This window comes from Lipotes vexillifer, unplaced genomic scaffold (assembly GCF_000442215.2).
Source record: "Lipotes vexillifer unplaced genomic scaffold, Lipotes_vexillifer_v1.1 scaffold557, whole genome shotgun sequence".
In the NCBI taxonomy this organism is placed as follows: Eukaryota; Metazoa; Chordata; class Mammalia; order Artiodactyla; family Lipotidae; genus Lipotes; species Lipotes vexillifer.
The window spans coordinates 504,014-524,475 of NW_006789913.1; the positions used below are offsets into that span (position 1 = coordinate 504,014).

Genomic DNA, 20,462 nt, shown 5'->3' on the forward strand with positions numbered 1-20,462 from the left:
CTCGTTTTGGTGGGGCTTTGTGCCAAGTAATCTTGGCAGACAAAAACTGAGATTTTTTTCAGTCTAACCCACCCGCCTCCCGTGCATCCCAACCCGTTAGTTCAGGAAGCCTAGCTCCTTCCCACTACCCACTCCTAAATTCTCACCTTGGGGTTGTCTGTACTAGTGGTTTTCGGGTGGCTCGGAAGGTGACAAAGGCTGTGACGGCAGAGAACAAGATCCAGATCACTAGGAACCTCCACCAGTGCAGCTTCACTGTGAAATAGAGGGGAACAACCCACATCTGAAAGAGGGTCACCATCTGAAACACAAACACAAGCACTTCAGCTCTAGCCAGCTCCCTCTGCAGCTCTATCTGCAAATCCAGAGCGCATCTTTTGTGATCCATTTTAGCCTGATCCTCTCCTACATTTCCAATTTTGGATAAAGGCACCTCCTAGTGACCCAAGTTAGAAATCTGGGACCGTGCTTGACACCAACCTTTTACCTCCCCACCCGACTGTTTATTGTACATATTCTTTCCTTTACATTTGAGCCCTTGCTACCCCCCACCTGGCTGACTATGACCTCTTTGTTAAGTCTCCTTGCATTCAGTGTCTCCCCTCCAATCTATCCTGCCCAGGAGCACACAGTCTTGAAGTATGTCATCCCCCTGCTTAGAACCTTCTAAGGGTCCCCAGTCTACAGAATAAGATTCAACATCCTTAGACAGGCAGTCAAATCCCCCACAATGGAGCCCCAAACTACTATTTCAAGGACCACCTTCTACCATTCCCTATGCCTGTAGTCAGGTTGTTCCCCTCAGGGCAAAATATCCTTCCCATCTGTCTTTTGGCCTGAGGGTATCACATCCAAGACACACAAAGCCTTCAGTCTCCCTTCTAGGCAGAATAAATCATGACTTCCTATTGCTCCAAACGCATTTTCTTTTCTACCATCATTACAGTGCTTACCTAGAGTATGAGACTGGATTCGAATTCGTTCTCTAGCTTACTTTAACCTCCTTGAGAGCAGTGACAAGGCCACACTCATCTGATTCCTCTGTGCTAGGAAATTGTCTGGTCCATGACAGATCCTCAGTGAATTTAGATAAATGAGGGGAAAGCAAGACTAGAACGCTAGAGGGAAGCACTTTTGTTTTAAAGAGCATCTATTTTACTTTCCCTCCTTCATAGCTTTACCTCAGACTTGTTAGCTACAGAGTTCCAAATGTATAAAACAATTCTAAGTCAGAAGTTTGGACCAATCACGAGTCTTCTGCTCCCCAATGTCTCCTAACTCCCTCCCCGAACCACCCAATTTTTACTAGATGTCACTCTTCTCAGGTGAATAGCAGGTGTAAAAACAGATAATTAGCACTTAATAGAGGCTTTCTTCTTGGTATCATTAAATGAAATGAAAGAATATTTTTTTTTAAAAAAGGGGGGGTGGCTATAGAGAGGAAAATATTAGCTAGTTTCCTAAAGTTCCACAGAAGAGAAAACTTTTTTTTTTTTTGGTACGCAGATGAGAAAACTTTTGAGAAACTATTTACTCTTGGGGATTTCTAGACTAGCGCTGCCCAGTCCAAATATAATGTGAGTCTCATATGTAAGTTTAAGTTTTCTAGGGGGGAAAGCAGGGAGGAGGCGAGGAGTCGTGGTGGGATGAATTGGGAGATTGACATATATACACTAATATGTATAAAATAGATAACTAATAAGAACCTGCTGTATAAAAATAAATAAATAAAGTTAAAAAAGAAATAAATGATGGAGAGGGTGTGGAGAAAAGGAAACCCTACTACACTGTTGGTGGGAATATAAACTGGTAAAGCCACTATAAAAAAAAAATAAGTTTTCTAGTAGCTATGTTAAAAAAAAAGTAAAAAGAAACAGATGATCTTAATTTTAATAATATATTTTATTTAACCCAATATATCTAAAATATTACCGTTTCAACATGTAGTCAATATAAAACTATCTATGAAATATTTTACCTTTTTTTTTGTACTATGGCTTTAAAATCCGATGTTTATTTTATATTTGCAGTATATCTCAAAAGAGACCAGTCACATTTCCAGTGTTCAGCTGCCACATGGGACTGGTGGTTACAACACTGGATAGTGCAGCTTAAAGCATCTTTTTAGTGTTAAGCTGTCTGTAGCTACTACTCTCTCATAGACTGCTCTGTGGCAAGAAAAAGCGTCAGTTTTTTAGTGTTATTTTACATATTAAAAAAAAAGAGAGAGACAGTGGAAGAGAATGGTGAGCAGCCACTTTGCTTTAGAGCTTCCAGCGCTGTGTGCTCACTGGTCAGCGAACAATGTAGCCTCAGTACCAATGCCACTGTACAGCAACCTGCAGTTGACTCTGAATGAAGCATTCTAAAATATTCCGGCCTTACAAAAAAAAAGTGTGAAAAGCAACAGGATGTACTAACGGCTACCCAAATAATGTTCCAGGTAACATTCTAGGAGATACTTGAAGACCAGGAAAAAACATCACAACAAACAACTGCAGATTATTTAAACTAGGGGATAAGGCAACCAGAATCGTGACACTAAAAGGGGGGTAGATGAAGGTGAGTATGGAAAGAAGGGCTACAGGGTCTTTAGCCTTCACATTGTTTGCTTTAACAGGCTCATGGGGGTGTTTACAAAACAGTAGGCCCAGAAACTAGAGAAGAATTAAATCACATGGCCTGGTCACGTGTCCGCTCTGAGAAAGAACAGGAATTCCTATCTCCTTTGAGGTTTTCCAAAAACTTGGCTGTTACATAAAAACCACCAGCCTGCCCTAATAGCCTCTTTCCCACTCCCCATCAGTCACCAATAGCATGTTCTTGGGGGGGAATCCAGTCAAGATAATTTTCCCTATGTGAGCTGCAGCTCTGCATATTTTGGGTGTGGTTGAGAGGCAGAGGACCTGGATTCTATTCTGGGTTGAACAAAGACATAATTAGGATTAAGTCTGGGCATCGGTGTAAAATGAATGGAAAAGTTTGCCTCATTTTGTAACGTTCAGGCTTGAAACTTTAAAGGTGTAAAGCTACTCAACTTACACATGAAAGATAAGAGAGGAGGGGGGTGGGTAGGAAAGGGAAGGAAGGAAGGAGATTTAGGGACAGGATTAGGCTCTTTGAAACCAGATGGCCCAGTAGAAGCCCAGCAAACCTGGATTCTAGTTCTGTTCTGCCTCCAACTCAGTAGGTAACCCTAAAGAGGGCCTTCCTCCTTAAAGGAAGGGTTTGACTTGATTTTCAAACTCCTTCAAGATCTAGCACGCTAAGGTTCTGTTAAGCAGCTCTGTATCTCAGACTCCCTGGGAGAGTGAAGGCAGCCTTCACTCATTCATCCAAGTACTTACTTTGCACTTCATGAGAAGAGGAATGCAGAAATAAATAAACATGACCTCTAGTTTGCCCCTGTCCTCAAGGAGCTAACAGTCTAGCAGCAGGAGAATAACATAGATCAAACCCATATTTTAACGATTCTATGAATCCTTACATCCTTTCTAAAGAAGAAGTACAAACAGAAATCATTAAAGAGCAAATGAACAAAGCAGAATGCAATAATATAGTGAAAAGAACAGCGATTTTAGAATTAAAGAGTTCTAGATATGAATCCCAATATGGTTATTTACTGTGTTACCTTAGGCAAGTCACTTAACTCTGACAGCCTGTTTTCTGAACTGTAAATGAGGTAAACAGTACCTACTCTCATCAGGCTGTATAGGTCATGGGAGTTAATGCATGGAAAACTTTTAGAACAGTACCCAACAAGGCAAGCATTCAATATAAGTAATATAATAAATATAATTTAAGGATTCAATATAATAGCTCTTATATTTCAATAGCAGCAATGTATATAAAACAACAAGCATAGTTGCACGGTAAGCATTAAGTAAATGAGAGCTCTTATTATGGCTTCACATGATCAAAAATTAATAAAGCCACATATATAAGGGAGCAAAGATTGCAATGAGATAACCAAAATAATCAACATATTAAAGGTGGTATTATAGCAATTTCTTTATAATGTTTAATTTGTCCTTTCCAGGAAAAATAAATGATCCAAAAACCCAAACCAAGGATTTGAAGCCATTTTCAGGTATCGAGACACTCTGTGCCAGGGAGGCTTGAAAGTCAGATTCTCTTCAAGGCCTGGAAAGCAGCTGCTGGGGTGAGAGCTCAGTGCCTGACAAGCAGCAGGCAGAGGGGCTGGGTGAACACAATGGGGAAAATGGTAAGTTACAATTTTGCCTGGTTAATTTACTTGTGTCTACTGTAGTATTTATTGGCATTCTGCTTAATAAATAAATTGAAGCTTCCTCATTAAGGAAGGCATTTTTAATGGCTAGCTTGGCAATAAGGCTGAAAGTTACTCAAGATTCTCAGAATAGCAGGAACTCTGGTGCCACCTGGTGGTGACACATTTGGTTCGATAGTTTGCTCAACCAAGTGCCTGTACTTGATGCTGTGAAAGGCACAAAATAATGGGAAGCCGTGGCCCCAACTTCTCTTCCAGAATTTGGGGTGATGAGACATAAATGCATGAATTGGGCAGCCATGCAAAGCATCAAGCACTGCTATGGGAGTTCAGAGGAGAGATGTAGCAGTGTGGTCAGGAGCTGTCAAGGGGAGACTGACTGGAAATGGCAGAGCTCTGGTTCTGAAGGAGGCTTCATTATGGCGTGTGCGCGTGCATGTGCGCGTGAATGTGTGTGTGTGTGTGAAAGCCACTCATTCTTCTCTCCCTGAATCTGAAAATATGAAGCTGAAGTGAAGACTAGCCTGAAACACTCACTGATTCATTCAGCAAACATTTGCTGAGGAACAATCCCAGCTTCTCTGATCTGGAAGATAAGAATAACAACATCCCACTTCTCTCTCCACAAGGCTACACAGTTGAGATGATGATGTTAGATGCTAACAGTAAGAGCTAGCCCAATTTAAATGGACTGTCTTTGTTTTAGATTTCTTTCATCTCAGAAACTAATTCACGAAAAGTCAAAAAAGAGCTCTCAGATCACATCCTTCTCTGGGCACCAGCTCCCCTGTCAGTGCGCTAATGCTTGGCACTTCCGACTTCCGGCATTCTCATCACTTCTGTATCTTCCTACGTTATGGGGGCAGGGCCACCCACCGTGCTTGGCTGAAGAGGAATACTGAGGGTGAAACGAAAACGACGAGCCCAGGTAGCTGAACAAAGTCAGAGACTCACAGCTTCAATCAGCGTGAAAAAAATGCTGATAAATGGACAGAGATCAATTGGAAGGTGTCTGGGATATGCTCTACAGCTCTGGTCAATATTTTCATGAATGATTTGGATGAAAATACAAAGGATCTACTTACCACACTGTGAATATAGTACAAAGCTTGGGAAGCAGAGAGGAGCAAGGCAGTGAACATTGGAAACAGAAACAAGATCCAAAATGAATAAAGCTCATTCCTAGAGTTCTTCTAGCTCTAAAATGCTGTGACCTGATAAGCTGAAATGAAGAACCAAAACCTTATGATGAAACCTCACCAACTACCCAAGTATAGGTTGGGGAAGGAGTGGCTTAACAGCAGCTCATGTGAAACAGATCTAGGGGTTTCACCTGACTACAACTTGCCAGGGAATATACGCCAACAGGGCCATTACCAAAAAAGCCAAGGCAACACTACACTGTTTAACTAAGAATAAACCCAGAATGAAGGAGGCAGCACCTCTACCATTCTCTGCTCTGTCAAAGCAAACTTGGGCCCTGAGATCAGGTCTTAGGACCACAATGCAGAAAGAACAGTGATGAATAAGCATGACCACAATGGAGCAGCCAGGATTACAAAGGGTTTGGAAACCAAATCACATAAGGAAGAGCTGAAGGCACTGGCGTATTAGGCCTGGACAAAACTACAGGAAGGCATGGCTATTATCTGAAGATCATCCAGAGGCCCAGCAAGCAGATATAATAGCACAGTTTCTGTGACCTGGTAAGACCCCATGTATTGCTGGAATATTCTACAGGGCAGAAACTTGGTTAGCAATTACCTCCTACCACACCCCTGGCAAATGGTCAACCTTACCACATGAAGCAGGCATTCCAATGATAACAAATGCACTAGATAGTTCTTTCCTGATGCTGACCTGAAAAAAATCTGCCTTTGCCTCCCCCTTCTGCCTCTGGGTCAAACTCTTGTCCTTCAGAGAAGCACAGAGTAAATTTACTCCCTATTTCTTATGCTTACTCTCCTAATTTTATGTCTTTTTTTTCCAGGTCTTCTCCTCTCCAGGCAAGAGTCACTCAAGCAGTCATTTAATAAACATTTACTGGACACCAGGCTAAGGACTGGGGAATTCAAAGATAAAATACAAAACCGTCTCAAGAAGGAGAAGTCTACTGAGGAGAAACAAATAACTATAATCCAGAATGATAAGTGCTACAATGGAGTAGGCCCTGGTGGCCAAGAAAGTAGAGTAGAGGTGCTTCACTCAACGTGGAAGAATCAAGGAAGGCTTCCTGAAGAAAGCAACCTACCATCTCCGTCCTGATGGTCCAATAGGTGCAGGTGGAGAAAGGTATCATGATGCAGGGACATGGTATACCTGAGAGAGTACAACTAGTACCCGAGGGAGGTGTGAGAAATGAGCCTAAAGAGGTAGGCAAGGCTCAGAGGAGGCTGATCACACTTAGGAGTTTTTATTATATTCTGAGGAGAAAAGTTTTCCTTTCTCATAAGAAGTGGATTACAGCCCTTTACCATCTTAGCATTCTCTAGCCACATTCTAGTAACCCTCTTAATGTCTTAGTCTGAGAAAAATCTATAGCACTTTAAAGATTTCCAGGTGGGAGATTTTGCCACTCATCCATTCCAGGAGGAAACAGCAGTTCAGGGGACAGGAGTCTGAAAAGATACTATATTTGGTAACAGACAGACATGATGAAAGCTCCTCCTTGGAGATCTTTAAAAATAGGATACTTTTCCAGGCATAAACTTACTCCTTCCCCTAACATCCCTGAGGGAGCTAAGGAGCAAGTAAGATTAGATTCTCTGAATAGATGATGAAAACTTAGCTACAGAGAAGCCAAACAGCAAGTGTGGCCTGGGCTAGGCTGCCAATCCAGATCTTCTGTCTCCCAAGTTCTGCCTCCCAGCATCAGTCACTAAGTTGGGGGGAAACCCTGAGGAGGCAAGACAATGTAGAGCAAAGGGAGGTGGTTGTGAAACTACCTGAAATCCAAGAAAAGGACTTGGGCAAAAATTATTAAAGGAAAAATCAGGGGAGTTAAAAACAGAAATGACCATGGCAGAACTGACAACAATTTCCTGAAGCTTTTGGAAACCTCAAAAAATGGTTGAGTACTCTATGGAAAAGAGCACTTAACCAAGAACCAGATTTTACATCTGGCTCTCCAGACGTAAATTTAAAGGTCACGTGCTCCTGATAAATCACTTCAGGATTCTGCACTTTGGTTTACTAATCTGAAAAATGGAGACAAATCCCTATCCTATCTTATAAAGCTATTTGTTGTGAGGTTCCAAAGAGAGAACAGATGAGAAAAGTATTTTTTTTTAAATCAACAAATTCAAAACTGTAAGCAGTTTAAGGTATTATTACTATTGTTGCTGAAAAGAACAGTACCTGAAACTTAAATACAGAAAACCATAAGATCACTTGTTCCCAACAATTTAGACTAAGTTTCTCTTCTTTTAAAGTGAAGTTTCTTTTCTTTGAACTCCTAAATTACAGAGAGAAGTTTGATACTTTTCACAGTGAAACCAGTAGGTTGGCATACTTGCTCATAATCAATCTCATGGCTGGCAACATCCATGCTGCTCTAGGTCCTAGAGTCTAGGACAGTGTTTCTCACTGGGAGTGAATTTTCTCCCCAGGGGACATCTGGCAATGTCTGGGGACATTTTTGGTTGTCACAATTTGGGGAGGGATGTTACCAGCCATCTGGTGGGTAGAGGCCAGGGCTGCTGCTACTGCTAAACATCCTACAATATGCAGGATAGCCCCCCGAAAAAATAAAGAATCATTTGGCCAATATGTTAATAGTCTCCCTACTGAGAAACCTGGTCTAGGAGAACAGAGCTAGTGTTTTTCTACTTAGCGGTCATGGGTGCCCAATGGAAGGCTGGGCCACCAACCAGCACTAGTGAAGAACAGAAAATTTCATTCAGTTTGAGAGAAACACAGCCTTATCAATTAATTCCATCATTTCTTGGCATGCCATAAGAAGCATTTTTTGGAAAGCTCTGACAGCTAATCTCAAACAGCTCATATTTCTACTACTCAACAACAAACCCAGTGCCTCTCCTTTACACAACATTCTTGTGGGAGTTGTTTTGTTTTGGTTCTTTTTTATTCCCATTCCTCACTCCACAGACATTCTAATGTGTTTAATATGTATATTTTTGATTTAATTGGCACTGTGTTGTGTATCTTTCAGTTTGTTACTTTTTCCACTCCGTACTATGCTTTTAAGGTCCACAAGTTGTTATGGGTACACAGTGTCATGATATGCATCCACATTTTGCCTATTTACTCAGAGACAGGTATCTAGATTGCCCACAACTCTTCAATTAACTGCCAGACTTAACATTTAAATGAACACCCTCTCATATATCCTGTTAGGATATGTCACAAGACATGTATATATTCCATCTGATTGAACAGTGCCATGCTGCTCTCCACAATGCCTGCAACAGGCTTCACAGCCACAAAGAATGCATGGGGGGTCCTACAGCCTCTGATCCATGCCAATACTTGGAAATATCTGGCTTTCTAGTTTCTAGCCAATGAAATAAATTGATAATTCATTGCTGTTTTAATGTTCATTTCTCTAACTACTAATGACTTTGAGCATCTCTTCTCAGGCTTGATGGACTTCTGGATTTCCTCTCCTGTAAACTGCCCATTCATATTCTTTGCCCATTTTTCTATTGGAACTGCTGTCTTTCCTTTGTTGATTTGTAGGAGTTACTTCATATAGTCTAGATACTAATCTATTGTCAGTTTTAATCATTATTAATCTCTCATTCTGTTATCAGCTAACTTTGCCTATAGTATCCTTTATCCAACAAAAATCCTTAATCTTAATATAATCAAATTTATCAAATCTTTATCTTATTAGCCTATACATTTTTCATTAACTTCATAATTTTGACTTTCATAATTAGATCTTTAATCTATCTTTAGTTCCCTTTTGTATGCAGTGTTATATAGGAATTTAGTTTTAATTTTTCTCTATATGGCGAGCCAGTTTTCTCAACACAATCTACTTAACAATGATTATTTTCTTCACTGATTGGTGATTACATCTTTAGTGTATATTAAGTTCCCATTATACAAGGATTTATCTCAGATCTTCACTCTCTTCCACTGGTCTATTTGTCTGTTCTTTATAGTATGTCTTAATATCTGGTAAGGTCCCTGTCTTGGGAACTGCTTTCTTTCTTGCCTTTATTTTTGAACTTCTAGTAGAGAAAAAAAATTAATCAGAATCTCTGGTTAATGAATATTCTCATCGTTAGTCTATGCATAGACCACTTTTGTTTTAATTTTTTAAAATTATTTTTGGGAGTTCCCTGGTGGTCCAGTGGTTAGGACTCAGAGCTTTCACGGCCGTGGCCTGGGTTCAATTCCCTGGTTGGGGAACTAAGATCCCACAAGCTGTGCAACATGGCCAAAAAAAATTTAATTGTGGTTAAAAAAAAAACCACATAAAATTTACCATCTTAACCATTTTTAAAAGTGTAGAGTTCAATAGCGGTAAGTACATTCACACAGCTACGCAACAGATCTCCAGAACTTTTTCATCTTGCCAAATCTGAAACTCTGTACCCATTAAACAACAACTTCCCAATCCCACCCACCCCCAGCCCTTGGCAACCACCATTCTACATTCTCTCTGTATGAATCTGACTACTCTAGGTACCTCATATAAGTGGAAGTATTTGTCTTTTAATGACCGGCTCATTTCACTTAGCATAATGTCCCAAAGGTTCATTTATGTGAAGCAGTGACAGGATTTCTTTCCTTTTCAAGTTAATTATTTTTTAATTATATAACAAATATTGAACCCACCATCCAACATAAGAACTGGAACACCTAAACTTACTTATATTTAGCTACGTCCTTTTCTTCTCTATCCTATCCTCCAGTTCTCCATCCAACATCAGCCTTATCCTGAATCTTGATTTTATCATTCCCTTGCTTTTTAAAATATGATCTTATCACTCACATACATATTTCTAAAACATTGTTTAGTTTTCATTGTTTTTAGCTTTCTATAAAAGGTATAAAGTTATAAGTACTCTTCTGGGACTTTTTTCACTCAATATTATATTGCTAAGATTCATCCTTACCATGATTTGTAACTATAGTTAATTATTTTTGTGTTATTCCATATACTTATATATGTATTATTTTATAAGTTATATCCATTGTGAAAATATATCGCAACTAACCTATCCACTCACCTATATATGGGTATTGGGTCATTTTCAAGTTTTTGCTATTACAAATAGTGCTGATAGGAAAATTCTGGTACATCCTCCCTCCTGGGATGCATGTGCAAACTTTTCTCTTGGCATATATCTAGGAATTAAACTCCTGGATCATAGGGAATGTGAATATCCAACTTTATAAACTCTTTTTCAAAGTGATTTCTCCATGAAACAATATTAACTGACTACTGCCCTAGCACGGGGCTAAAAAGGATCAAAGACTATTTGCTAATTGAACAAACAAACAAACAGACATCAGGGAAGAGTGAAGGAGAGCATAGGAGTCAGAGGGACTGGACATGAATCCTGACTCTGCTAATCATTGGTTGAGTGGGGCTCAGTAATCTCTTTGAGCTTTAGTTTCTTGATCCATACAATGACAAAGATAAAATTACCCACCTCAGAGCAAAATACTTGGCACATTATGAAGTACTCAATAAACGGTAGCTGGTGTTATTAATTATGTTTATGCAATAGTGAAGTTCATACTTTAGTGATGGCCCAACTATATTTCTGCTCTGCTTCTCCTCCCTGAAGCCCATCGTCAGCCTAGAGCAGATTTGAATTTCAAGGTGAGGGGGTCCCTCAAGAACTAAAAACTTGCAGTTACAGCAAGTACCTAAAATCTGTTTAGGCAGGGAGAAGAACTTCAGATGCACCAGGATGGAAAACAAGGAATACCAAATGGGCCATCCAAACGGAACAGCAAATAACAGAATCCTCAGCCCACAGGGTGGTTCATAAATCTAGTCTACAAAAATTTCTGTACCAATTCTACAAATAAAATCAGATAGCAATCTGAGGAAAGATAACTGCAACACGTATGACAAAAGGTATTCATAATATACAAAGAGCTGTTATAAATCAATAAGAAACATTCCAAAAGAATCCTAAGCAAGGAAAGAAAATATGACCAAATACACCAAGTGGTTCAACTGTGAATAACATTTATATGTCACAATAATGTAAATAGGAAATATTTATTTAACTAAAAACCAGGAGGAAAAGTGTGTATGTGATGGGTATAGTGTAGCAGTATAAGATAATTACCACCTTCCATGGTAGAAAGACAAAAGGAAAATTATATATATATATATGTGTGTGTGTATATGTGTGTGTGTGTGTGTGAGTGTATGTGTAATCATGTTATTTAAAAATATAGAGGTTAGGATCAGAAAACAACTAAAAAAAGTTTAAAGTGGTTGCCACTGAAATAATAATCAGGGATGGATAGAGGAAGGCAGAGGACTGATATGTTTTGCTTTTTAAACCTTACAGAACTTCTTGACTTGTTTGTTTTGGCCACGCTGCAGCTTGTGGGACCTTAGTTCCCCAACCAGAGATCAAACCCGTGCCTCCGGAAGTGGAAGTGCGGGTCTTAACCACTGGACTGCCAGGGAAGTGCCAGAACTACTTGACTTTTATTTTTTTTATAATTTATTTATTTAATTTATTTATTATTTTTCGTTTGGCTGTGTTGAGTCTTTGCCACTGAGCATGGGCTTTCTCTAGTTGCAGCGAGGGGGGGCTACTCTTTGTTGCGGTGCCCGGGCCTCTCACTGCGATGGCTTCTCCCGATGCGGAGCACGGGCTCCAGGCACACAGGCCTCAGCAGTTGTGGTTCGTGGGCTCTAGAGCGTAGGCTCAGCAGCTATGGCGCACAGGCCCAGCTGCTCTGCTGCATGTGGGATCCTCCTGGACCAGGGCTCGAACCCGTGTCCCCTGCATTGGCAGGCAGACTCCCAACCACTGCACCACCAGGGAAGCCCTACTTGACTTTTAAATTAGGTATTTTCACCCTATTAGACTGACAAAGATGAAAAATACTGAGGATTCTCTATACTCTCTTTAACACTGGGTAATAGCACTGTTTAACACCTCTTGGTGGGATTATAAACTATGACTTTTTTTTTTTTTTTTTTTTTTCGGTACGCGGGCGTCTCACTGTTGTGGCCTCTCCCGTTGCGGAGCACAGGCTCTGGATGCACAGGCTCAGCGGCCATGGCTCACGGGCCCAGCCGCTCCACGGCATGTGGGATCTTCCCGGACCGGGGCACAAACCCATGTCCCCTGCATTGGCAGGCGGACTCTCAACCACTGTGCCACCAGGGAAGCCCTGCTATGACTTTTTTGAAGGGCAATTTGACAAGATCCATTAATGATTAAATGGCAATTCCACTTGACCAGGCAATTCCATTTCTAGGAATTCATTCTCCAGAAACACTGGCCCAGCTATGCAAATTATATATGTAAAAAGTTTACTGAACCACTGTTGCAACTGAGATAAACTGTTAATTAACACGTCTATTAATAGACATAAGTTAAATTTTAAAAAACCAATTTAAAAGAATACTATGCTTTAGTAGTTTAAAAGGATGGCACACATACTAATACGGATAGACATATAAACTAATATGGCTTGTATATCTGAGAGCCAGTACAGGCATACCTTGTTTTATTATATTTGGCTTTATTGCACTTTGCAGATACTGCAGTTTTTTACAAACTGAAGGCTTGTGGCAACCCTGAGTTGAACACATCTATCAGCGCCATTTTTCCAACAGTTCATGTCTCTGTGTCACATTTTGGTAATTCTCACAATATTTCGAACTTTTTCATTATTATTATATTTGTTATGGTGATCGGTGATCAGTGATCTTTGATGTCACTATTGTAATTGTTTTGGGGCACCACAAACTAGGCCATATAAGACAACAAACTTAACAAACGCTGTGTATGTTCTGACTGCTCCACTGACCAGCTATTCCCCATCTCTCTCCCTTTCCCTGGGCTTCCCTATTCCCTCTGACACACAATATTGAAATTAGACCAATTAATAATCCTACAATGACCTCTAAGTGTTCAAGTGAAAGGAAGAGTCACACATCTCTCATTTTAAATCAAAAGCTAGAAATGATTAAGCTCAGTGAGTACGCATGCTGAAAGCTGAGACAGGCCGAAAGCTAGGCTTCTTGTGCCAGCTAACCCATGTTGTGAATGCAAAGGAAAAGTTCTTGAAGGAAATTAAAAGTGCTACTCCAGTGAACACATGAATGATAAGAAAGCAAAACAGCCTGACTGCTGATATGAAGAAAGTTTCAGTGGTTAGATAAAAGATCAAACCAGCCACAACTTTCCCTTAAGCCAAAACCTAATCCAGAGCAATTCTCTGAAGGCTGAGAGAGGTGAGGAAGCTGCAGAAGAAAAGTTTAAAGCTAGCAGAAGTTGGTTCATAAGGTTTAAGGAAAGAAGCCATCTCCTCAACATAAAATTGCAAAGGTGAAAAAACAATTGTGGATGAAGAAGCTGCAGCAAGTTACCCAGCAGATCTAGCTAAGATGATGAATCAAAGTAGCTACACTAAACAACAGATTTTTAAGCAGATGACATCTATGACTTTCAGACAGGAGAAGTCAGTGTCTGGCTTCAAAGGACAAAATGACTCTCTCTTTAGGGGATAATGCACCTGGTGACTTTAAGTTGAAGCCAATGCTCATTTACCATTCCCAAAATCCTAGGGCCCTTAAAAATTATGTTAAATCTACTCTGCCTGTGCTCCATAAGTGGAACAACAAAGCCTGGATGACAGCCCATCAGTTTACAACATGGTTTACTGAATTATTTTAAGCCCACTATTGAGTCCTACTGCTCAGGAAAAAAAAGAGTCCTTTCAAAATATTACTGCTCACTGACAATGCACCTGATCAACCAAGAGCTCTGATGGAAATGTACAATGAGATTAATGTTGTTTTCATGCCAGCTAACACAACATCCATTCTGCAGCCCATGCATCAAGGAGTAACTTCAACTTTCAAGTCCTGTTATTTAAGAAATACATTTTGTAAAACTACAGCTGCCACAGATATTGATTCCTTGTTTGGATCTGGGCAAAGAAAACTGAAAACCTTCTGGAAAGGATTCACCATACTAGATGCTATTAAGAACATTTACAATTCACTGGAAAGAAGTCAGAATAGCGACATGAACAGGAATTTGGAAGAAATGTATTCCAACCCTTGTGGATGAATTTGAGGGGTTAAAGACTTTAGTGGAGGAAGTAACTGCAGAAGTGGTAGAAATAGCAAGAGAACTAGAAGTAGAGTCTGAATATGTGACTGAATTGCTGCAATCTCATGATAAAACTTTAACAGCTTAAGAGCTGCTTCTTACACATGAGCAAAGAAAGTAGTTTCCTGAGATGGAATCCACTCCTGATAAAGATGCTGTGAAGACTGTTGAAATGACAACAAAGGATTTAGAATAATACATAAACTTAAGTTGCTAAGGCAGGGTTTAAGAGGATTGACTCCAATTTTAAAAGAAGTTCTCCTGTAGGCAAAATGCTATCAAACAGCACTGGGTGCTGCAGAGAAATCATTTGTAAAAGGACAATTGATACAGCAAACTTCACTGTTGTGTTATTTTAAGAAATTGCCACAGCTGTTCCAAACTTCAGCAACCACCAGCCTGATCAGTCAGCAGCCATCAGCATCTAGGCAACACCCTCCACCAACAAAAAGATTGACTCAATGAAGGCTCAGATGATAGCATTTTTCAGCAATAAAGTATTTTTAAATTAAGGTATGTACATTGTTTTTTTAGACATAACACTATTGCATACTTAACACACTACAGTACAGTGTAATTATAACTTTTATATGCCCTGAGAAACCAAAAATTTTGTGTGACTTACTTTATTGCATATTCACTTTATTGCAATGGTCTGGAACCAAACCCATGATATCTCTGAGGTATGCCTATATTAGGTGGAAAATGTTGCAGAGCCTAATGGATGTCATAAATATCTAAAAATTTATAAATATTAACATATGCATAGAAAAAAAATCTGCAAGTGTAACAAATGTTTAACAGTGATTCTCTCTGGGCACTTCTGAATTTTTTATAACATGTATAACACTTGTAATGAGAACAAAAACAAAACAAAAACACAACGATGGGCTTCCCTGGTGGCGCAGTGGTTGAGAGTCCGCCTGCCGATTCAGGGGACACGGGTTCGTGCCCCGGTCTGGGAAGGTCCCACATGCCGCGGAGCAGCTGGGCCCGTGAGCCATGGCTGCTGAGCCTGTGAGTCCGGAGCCTGTGCTCCACAACGGGAGGGGCCACAGCAGTGAGAGGCCCGAGTACCGCAAAAGAAAAAAAAAAAAAAAAAAAAAAAGAGACAGGCCTTCGCCTCTCTTGGTAATTTGATGATACAGATTTTAGAGCTTAGAGGGAGTACTTAGAAGTCCAGCCAACCACTCCATAAAACTCACAAAAATCTGCTCCACAACATCCCTGACGGGGTTGTCTAGCCCCTAATAAAACATAGTTGTAATGGGAAGAGCATTCCCTTCTAAGACAGTTCATTCCACTGTGGAACAGCCCTCACTGTTGAAAATTTCTTTATAATACTTAGCCAAAATCTGCATTCTTAAAACTCTCATTCCTTAGCTTTAATTTGGGCCTTTGGAGTTAAACAGAAATACAGTAATGAAAAACTATTTTAAAGTTTGAAGAGACATTAGCAATCATCTAGTCTTAAACCCTCACTTTAAAGATGAAACATGAGAATGAGGCAAGGCTAAGAGGGAATAAGTAATTTGCCCAAGGTCCATTGCTAATTAGCAGTGATGCTAGAAATAGATCTTAGATCAAGTGACTCCCACTTCAAGGCTTTTTATACTACACCAAAATTCCATTCCTCAAAAAACAGAAAAGTAACACTTCCTAATTCATCTATGAGGCCCCATTATCCTGATACCAACGCAAGACAAATATATGACAAGAAAAGTACAAACCAATCTGTTATGAATGCAGAGGCAAAAATCCTCAACAAAATACTAGCAAAACCAAATCTAGCAGCATATTAAAAGGATTACACACCGTGACCACATAAGATTTATCCCAGGGATGCACCACATGATCACCTCAATTGATGCAGAAAAAGCATTTGAGAAATTCAACACCCATTCAATGATAAACACACAAACTAGGAATAGAAGGGAATTTCCTCAACATGATAAAGGGCATTTATGAAATATCCACAGCTAACATACTTAAAGATTAAAGACTGAAAGCTTCTCCCCTAAGATCAGGAAAAAGACAAGGATGCCCATCTCACTACTATTATTTAACATTGTACTGGAAGTTTTAGCCAGAGCAATTATGCAAGAAAAGAAATAAAAGGCATCCAATTGGAAAAAAAGAAGCAAAACAGAGGACATGATTTATATAAAGAAAACCCTAAAGAATCTACACAAAAAAACCTATTGGTTAATAAACAAATTCAGCAAAGTTGCAAAACACAAAATCAATACACAAAAATCAGTTTTATTTCTATATATTAACAATGAACAATCCAAAAAGGAAATTAAGAAAGTAATTCCATTCACAATAACATCAAAAAGAATAAAATACTGAGGAATAAATTTGACCAAGGAGGTATGGGACTTGTACATTGGAAACTACAAAACATTAATGAAAGAAATTAAAGAAGACTGAAATAAATGAAAAGACAATTAATGCTCATGAAAGTTCATGGAATGGGAAGATTGATATTGCTAACACGGTAATACTCCCTCAAATGATCTATAGATTCAGAGCAATCCTTATCAAAATCACAAGTGCCTTTTTTTGCAGAAATGGAAAAACTGATCTTAAAATTAATAGGGAATTGCAAGGGATCTAGAATAGTCAAAGCAATCTTGAAAAGGAACAAGTACAGAGGACTCATGATTCCTAATTTCAGAACTTCTACATTGCTATGGTAATCCAAAGTGTGATACTGGCATTAGTATAGATCTATAGTTCAATGGAATATAACTGAAAGTACAAAAATAAGTGCATACATCTATGGTCAATTGATTTTTGACAAGAGTGCTAATAAGACCATTAAATGGAGGAAGAAGTCTCTTTAATAAATGGTGCTAGGACAACTGGATATCCACACTCAAAAAAATAAAGTTAGATCCTTATCTCACACCACTTACAAAAAATTAACTCAAAATGGATAAAAGACCTAAATCCTAAGAGCTAAAAGTATAAAACTCTTCGAAGAAAACACAGGGGTAAATCTTAATAATCTTGGATTTATCAATGGATTCTTAAACATGACATTAAAAGCATAAGCAACAAAAGAAAAAAATAGGTTTAACAGTACAAACTTGCAACTAGTAGTAAATAAGCCATAGTAGTAAATAAGCCATAGAGATCTAATGCACAGGATAACGAATATGGACAATGATATTGAACTTTAATGATCAAACTTGCTAACAGACTAGAACTTAGTTATTCCAACCACACTAAAAAGAAAGAATAATTATGTAATGTGATAGAGGTGCTAAATATCACTACAATGGCAATCATGCTATAATATATAAATGTAGCAAATTAACATTACACACCTTAAATTTACACAATGTTATATGTTAAATAAATTCAAAAAAAATTGGATTCACCAAACTTAAAAATGTTTATGCATGAAAGGATACTACTATCAAGAAAGTGAAAAGGCAACCCACAGAACAGGAGAAAATATTCGTAAATCATTACCTAACGATGGTGTAGTATCCAGACTATACAAAGAATTTCTACAATTCAACAACAAAAAGTCAAAAATCTGGGAGTTCCCTGGCGATCCAGTGGTTAGGATTTGGCACTTTCACTGTCGTGGCCCAGGGTCAATCCCTAGTCAGGGAACTAAGATCCCAAAAGCTGCACAGAACATCCAAAAAAAAAAAAAAAAAAAAAAAAAAAAAAAAACACAAAAATCCAATTAAAAAATGGGTAAAGAACTTGAATAGACATTTCTCCAAAAGAGATATACAAATAGCCAATAAAAACATCAAAAGAGGACTTCCTGACGGTCGAGTGGTAAGACTCCGTGCTTCCATTGCAGGGGGTATGGGTTCAATCCCTGGTCAGGGAGCTAAGATCCCACATGCTGCAGTGTGGCCAACAACAACAACAACAAACCACCAACAACAAAACAAAACCCAAAACATCAAAAGATGCTCAACACCATTAGGGAAATACAAATCAAACCACAATGAAATCCCACTTTATGCCCACTAGGGTGGCTATAATACAAAAAAAAAAAAAAAAAAAAAAGGAAGGAAGGAAGGCAGGCAGGGAGGGAGGGAGGAAGGAAGGAAAAGAAAAAGAAAAATAACAAGTGTTGGAGAGAATGTGGAGAAATTGGAACCCAATATATTGTGAGTTAGAATGTAAAATCCTGTAGCTGCCATAGAAAACCATTTGGCAGTTCCTCAAAAAGTTAAACATAGAGTTACATATGACTCAGCAAATCCACTCCAGGATGTACACAAGAACTGAAAATAGGTGTTCAAATAAAAACTTACAATGAATGTTCATAGCAACACTATTCAAAATAGCCCAAGGCTTCCCTGGTGGCACAGTGGTTAAGAATCCACCTGCCAAGGCAGCGGACAGGGGTTCTTATCCCTGGTCAGGGAAGATCCCACATGTGGCGGAGCAACTAAGCCCGTGCGCCACAACTACTGAGCCTGTACTCTAGGGCCCGCGAGCCACAGCTACTGAGCTCATGTGTCACAACTACTGAAGCCCGCGTGCCCTGGAGCCCCTGCTCTGCAACGAGAGAAGCCACTGCAATGAGAAGCCTGTACACCGCAACGAAGAGTAGCCCCTGCTCACCGCAACTAGAGAAAGCCACACGCAGCAACGAAGACCCAATGCAGCCAAAAATAAATAAAATTAATTAATAAATAAAAAACAAAACAAAATAGCCCAAAGGTGGAAACTCAAGTGTCCACCAACTAATGAATGGATAAACAAAATGTAGCATATCCACACAATGGAATATTACACAACCATAAGAGGAATGAAATACTGATAGATACTACAATATGAAAGAACTTTGGAAACATTATGCTAAGTGAAAGAAGCCAAGCACAAAAGGCCACATATTATATGATTCTATTTATATGAATATACAGAATAGGCAAATACATAGAAAGCGGATTAGTGGTTGCCAGGGTGTGCTGGGAGGGGGAAATGGGAAGTGATTGCTTAATGGGTATGGGGTTTCCTTTGGCGTAACAAAAACATTCTAGAACTAAATAGTAGCCATGGTTGTACAACAACGGGGATGTGCTAAAAGCCAGTGAATTATACACTTTAAAACAGTTAAAACTGTGAATTTTGTTATGTGAAATTGTCCTCAATAAAAATAAAATCTATTCCACTTCCACATAAAATAGTACCTGAAGATATTTTTATGTCTTGAGACTTGTCTCTTAGGAGTAGGAGGAACAAAGTCACTAACATTAGCTTTAGAGTTTACAAAACACTTTGCCATGCAATTTTATATAATCTTCATAACCCAGGAGATAGATATTATTACCCCAATTTAGAAATAAGAACTGAGGCTCAGAGAGGTATAAAGTCATATAGCCAGGAAGCATGAGGGCTGGCTAATCAAGCCAGATGGTCTAACTCCACTGTATTTACTGCTGCAAGGCAAACAGCTCCAACTTCTGACAAGCTTGAAAAAGGACAGGAGATGCCATTATATACAGGCATCTTGGGCAATTTTTCTTCCTCCAAAGTTAGTACTTTAATCAAAGCAGTAAAAACATTCATTGTATACAAGTTAATAAAAGTTTTAACAAAAGCAATATAGATCATTACTGTATAAGAGCAGCATAAAGCAGGACTCTACAGATTTCTTCTTCCAATTTTCTAAAGATATGAGTTTAAGTTTCTCAGTGTAAGATATGCTATAATGTTAGCATGTCCTCTCACCAATGTAGTTCAGCATAATGTTTACAGGGTGTGGCAATAAAGTAATGAGACGGCTGTGCGTGTTCCTTACAACTGGCCTCATTACATTCCTATTAAAGATTAATGAATGGGGCTTCCCTGGTGGCACAGTGGTTGACAGTCCGCCTGCCAATGCAGAGGACACGGGTTTGTGCCCTGGTCCGGGAAGATCCCACATGCCG

At 39.2% G+C, this 20,462-nt stretch overlaps 1 protein-coding gene across 2 annotated transcripts in view; it reads right to left on the minus strand.

The window, feature by feature from the left end:
• Positions 1-20,462, minus strand: part of RNF121 (ring finger protein 121) — a 90,029-nt gene that overhangs the window by 21,460 nt on the left and 48,107 nt on the right. For both annotated transcript variants that reach the window (XM_007463029.1, XM_007463030.1), the window contains one exon: positions 147-301. In XM_007463029.1, coding sequence (XP_007463091.1) covers positions 147-301 — 155 coding nt within the window. The remainder of the gene's footprint in view (positions 1-146; positions 302-20,462) is intronic.